This window comes from Vigna angularis, chromosome 1 (genome assembly GCF_016808095.1).
Source record: "Vigna angularis cultivar LongXiaoDou No.4 chromosome 1, ASM1680809v1, whole genome shotgun sequence".
Taxonomy (NCBI): domain Eukaryota; kingdom Viridiplantae; phylum Streptophyta; class Magnoliopsida; order Fabales; family Fabaceae; genus Vigna; species Vigna angularis.
This window is the reverse complement of record NC_068970.1, coordinates 5,742,675-5,746,672: the sequence shown is the minus strand read 5'-3', so window position 1 is coordinate 5,746,672 and position 3,998 is coordinate 5,742,675. Positions and strand designations below refer to the sequence as shown.

At 28.7% G+C, this 3,998-nt stretch overlaps 1 protein-coding gene across 1 annotated transcript; it reads left to right on the top strand.

The window, feature by feature from the left end:
* The first annotated feature begins 694 nt into the window (after positions 1 to 694).
* Positions 695 to 1,362, top strand: LOC108322705 (uncharacterized). The gene has a single exon (XM_017554887.2). The coding sequence runs from the start codon at positions 963 to 965 to the stop codon at positions 1,164 to 1,166; it is 204 nt and encodes a 67-aa protein (XP_017410376.1). The 5' UTR covers positions 695 to 962; the 3' UTR covers positions 1,167 to 1,362.
* The last annotated feature ends 2,636 nt before the right edge of the window (positions 1,363 to 3,998 follow it).

Genomic DNA, 3,998 nt, shown 5'->3' with positions numbered 1-3,998 from the left:
ACAAATATTCTTTTATAATTTATTTTATATATTTATTGTAATATAATAAAAATAAATTGACTTAATTCATATTTTTATAATAAAGAAATCAAATATATTATCTAATTCGTCAAATATTATAAAAATAATAATTGACTATCAGAGTCTTAACATAGATAACTTAAACAATATTTTAATATTTAAAAAATCAAATGATAAATCTACATAATTAAAAAATAAATGATTTTATTAAAATAATTTATAAAAAATATTGTTATTAATAAATTAGGAGTCAATCTGCTTTCAATTTTTCTTTTTGTGAATTGAGTAAACCAAACTCACTTCAATCCACGTTAAAAGCAAAAAAAAGAAACTAAAAATAATTTATCCGATACTAGATCAGATTGAGTTAAGAGTTAAAACTCACTTTGAACTCTCTAAAGATTATCCTCCCTTTATTTATTTATTGTAAGATAAAAAGGAACATTAACTGATTTCCTTAAATGCTAATTTAATAGAGAACACAAAACAAAGTCCACTATTCATTACAAATACACCATTGAACAACATTTCATCATCATACACAATGATATCATGATCTAAATGCACAACCATTAGTCATAAAATATTGTAAATTCGTGATTCTAAAAGAATTGAGAAGCATTAGGGAAGAAAGATAAATATAAGTTATGAATGAAAAGTTACGCAAGGGGTGATGTCTCAGCCCACTGTTTCTGCTATGTTAATAAGGGGGAAAACATGGGAAGCTGATTTAGCATCAGTATCCGCAAGAAAACAACCTTAGCCGTTTGTCTATAAATACGACCGACCGAGCCAGCTGCGTTATACTACTTCGCCCTTAACTTTTACAAATTCTAGATTTGGACGTTCCCTTGCTTCCGCTGTCCCACAAGGAAACTCTGTTAAGGTCCAAGTTGCCCAAGGGAACTGGTGGTAGTAATTGTTGCTGTTGCAGGAGAAAAATGTGGTTCGTGTACGTTTGCGAAGAGGAAGAGAAGGAACTCGGAAGACAACAAGCCCCTGGTTCCTGTCCCTACTGTGGAGCCAAAGTTCAAGCCATGGATGTTGAGATCCAGTCCAAGCTCTGCTTCTTGCCCCTCTGCTTCAAGATCAAGAGAAAGTACTTCTGTACCCACTGCGCCAGGCGTTTAGAGCTCTATTACTGAACCCAAACCAAATCCTCAATCCTCAACACTCCCTTGAACAACAACTTCTTGTAAATATACATATATAAGTCTAGATTAGGTGCTACTAATCTTAGTTTTCTTTCCTTTTTTTAATATGTTTGCTGAGGATTTTTGGGTGAGAGATGCTATCTCATATTTGGTCATTGAATCAGTTCAAGATTAAATCTTTTTTCTATTTTTGCCTGTTTTTCTCTCTCTTTCTGCATCATTTAAAGTTTCAATATTTTTTAAATAACTGGGTATGCCTTGAACGATATACAGAGGCTTGATTTGTGAAACTGTACAATGGATATAGGAGTGTTGATGGGTGATGGGTACTGGTTTGTTTTTCTTTTTTGTTAGAATTTCTTGTTTTTTTTTTTCTGGGTGGGTACAAATCAGAGTATGCAAATGTCAATCAAATCCTCATGTCCCAGCTCAGCACTTTTGAGATGGTGTTTTGTCTGAAAATTTAATAAATGGTTGAGTTTGAAATTGCTGGGTCAGATGACTGCAGCTAAAAGGTTTGAAAATTAATGGCATAAATGCATAGTGCCTCCCCTGGTTTATCACTTCTCTTTCATTTTCTTATTTTATGCCTTTTATCTCTCTTTCGTTTTCTTTGTCTTTTTTGATTAATTTTCTGATATACACCAATCCCTCGGAAAGTGACTCCTGCAAAGATGATTCATGAGGACATCATACTTTCTTAAAACAGTGGAGGTTTTCTCAGTCTTCAAAAGCTTCGTTTTATGGTAAATATTAAGAACCCTTGTGGTCTAAAATTATGTTTAATATGTAAATGTCGATAAAAATAAGTTTAACATAATCAAATTTGATTTTTTGTTGAAGACATAACTATTCCGGTAAGATGTGCTGGAATTTCTATGCGTTAAGGTGGAATTTTTAACCTAATTTTTATCTTTTCTAATCTTTTATCTTGCGTTAAACTTTTCTCCTATTTCTTTACTTCTTAACCTTGTCTTGTAAATTATACTCGTATTCGTTGAGTTTGAAGAAAAATAAATAGAGATTAAAAGAAAAAATTAAAAAAATTAATTATTTAGTAGAGTAGAAAAAAGTAAAAATAAATATAATTTGATTTATTTCATACAAATAAAAAGTATACAATAAAAATATATTTTTATTATTTTTTATTCTTGCTAAGGAGATAAATATTAATTAGCTTTCTCTGCTTTCTTCACTATGCAACAAACGATAAAACACATTTATTTTGGGGTGATGGGGAGCTGCACCACCACCACATCCAGTTTCGGAAATTCAGAACTGTCCCTTCTGAATCAGAAAACAGCCTTTTCTATTTCAGAGAGGAGTTTGGACTTATATCGAAAATAAAACAAAAAAAATCCCATTCACCATTTATTTATTTTTGACTTTATATTTTTCTACAATGTCCATTAGTTCAACCTCAAATCATGTTTTGTCCTAAAGTGTTAATATCACAAATATTTTACACTCAAATTTTACAAATAAAATGTTTCAGATGATATAAAACATTTGAATTAATTTGATTTTTTTATACAATAAATGAAATTTGACTTTAAAAAAAGAGTACAAAACATCACTTTAATTATTTTTATTTTTTATATGAAAGATGAAATTTGAAATTTAGAAACATTAATGTTTTGAGATGGTAAGAATTAGGCTTGTAGACAGTGTTCAAAACCATTGATAATTTTCAACGTATTTGTTCTTATCATTCGAGTGTCTTTGTATTTTGTGGTTGGACGGGTGTTGATTGTAAACTGTTTAACTTCTATATAGTTCAGAGTTTGTTTGAATGATATCTACAAGAAATATTCTAATTTTAAAGTTAATATATAATCGATCGTTTAACAAGTAATGTAATTATGTATGTTATGTATATGTGTATGAAACTCATTTTAAAACTTTATTTATAAGGGTTATTATGGGTTTTGTATATTTTTTATCATCTAATCATTGTCTAATCATATCTTAATTAGCATTAACAAGTTGACTCATCATTATCATTGTTAATATAATCATTCTGTAATCAATTGACCGGGATGGTTGACTATGAGGTGATGTCCAAGAGGTTGGCCCTAAGTGGTCAGTCAAGAGTGATCGATTCACAAGCATTCGACCTTGAAGAACTTTGTCCATAGGAATTCAGCCTAAAACAATTAGTCCCAAGGAGTTAGGCTTAAAATGACATATACAAAGAAACTCCGACCAAAAAAGCTTGACTTAGAATGATTGATTCAAAAAGTTTATTAAAAACTGATTTTTAAGATTAATTCAACTCCACAAAACCAACTTATAAAATAATACTAATGGGGTGCAAACCTCACCTTACAAACCGATTTTGTAAAATTGAGTTAAACTTAAAGTCCACCTCTAATAAAATTATCTATGTTTAGAGTTAAATTATTAAATTCATGATTGACCATGCAAAAAAAATGAACATGCAATACAATTAAAATCATAATCATTACTCTTTTCTTACCAGAAGTAAAAGTATATATATATATATATATATATATATATATATATATATATATATATATATATATATATATATATATATATATATATATATATATATATATATTTCTCATTTCCTAAAAAACAGTAATACTTAAACATATAATATATAATATTTTATTTAATTATTTTTTATTATTTATAAAATTCAATTATATTTAATTTATATTAACGTACCGGCATTGATGAACGTAGACTACATATCAATACATCTATTTCAGTTACACGTTGTTGTTGTCCTTGTTCTCATCTCATATGGTCCACCTAAGCACTAATATATTAAAATGAACAGAAATTTGAAAAGTA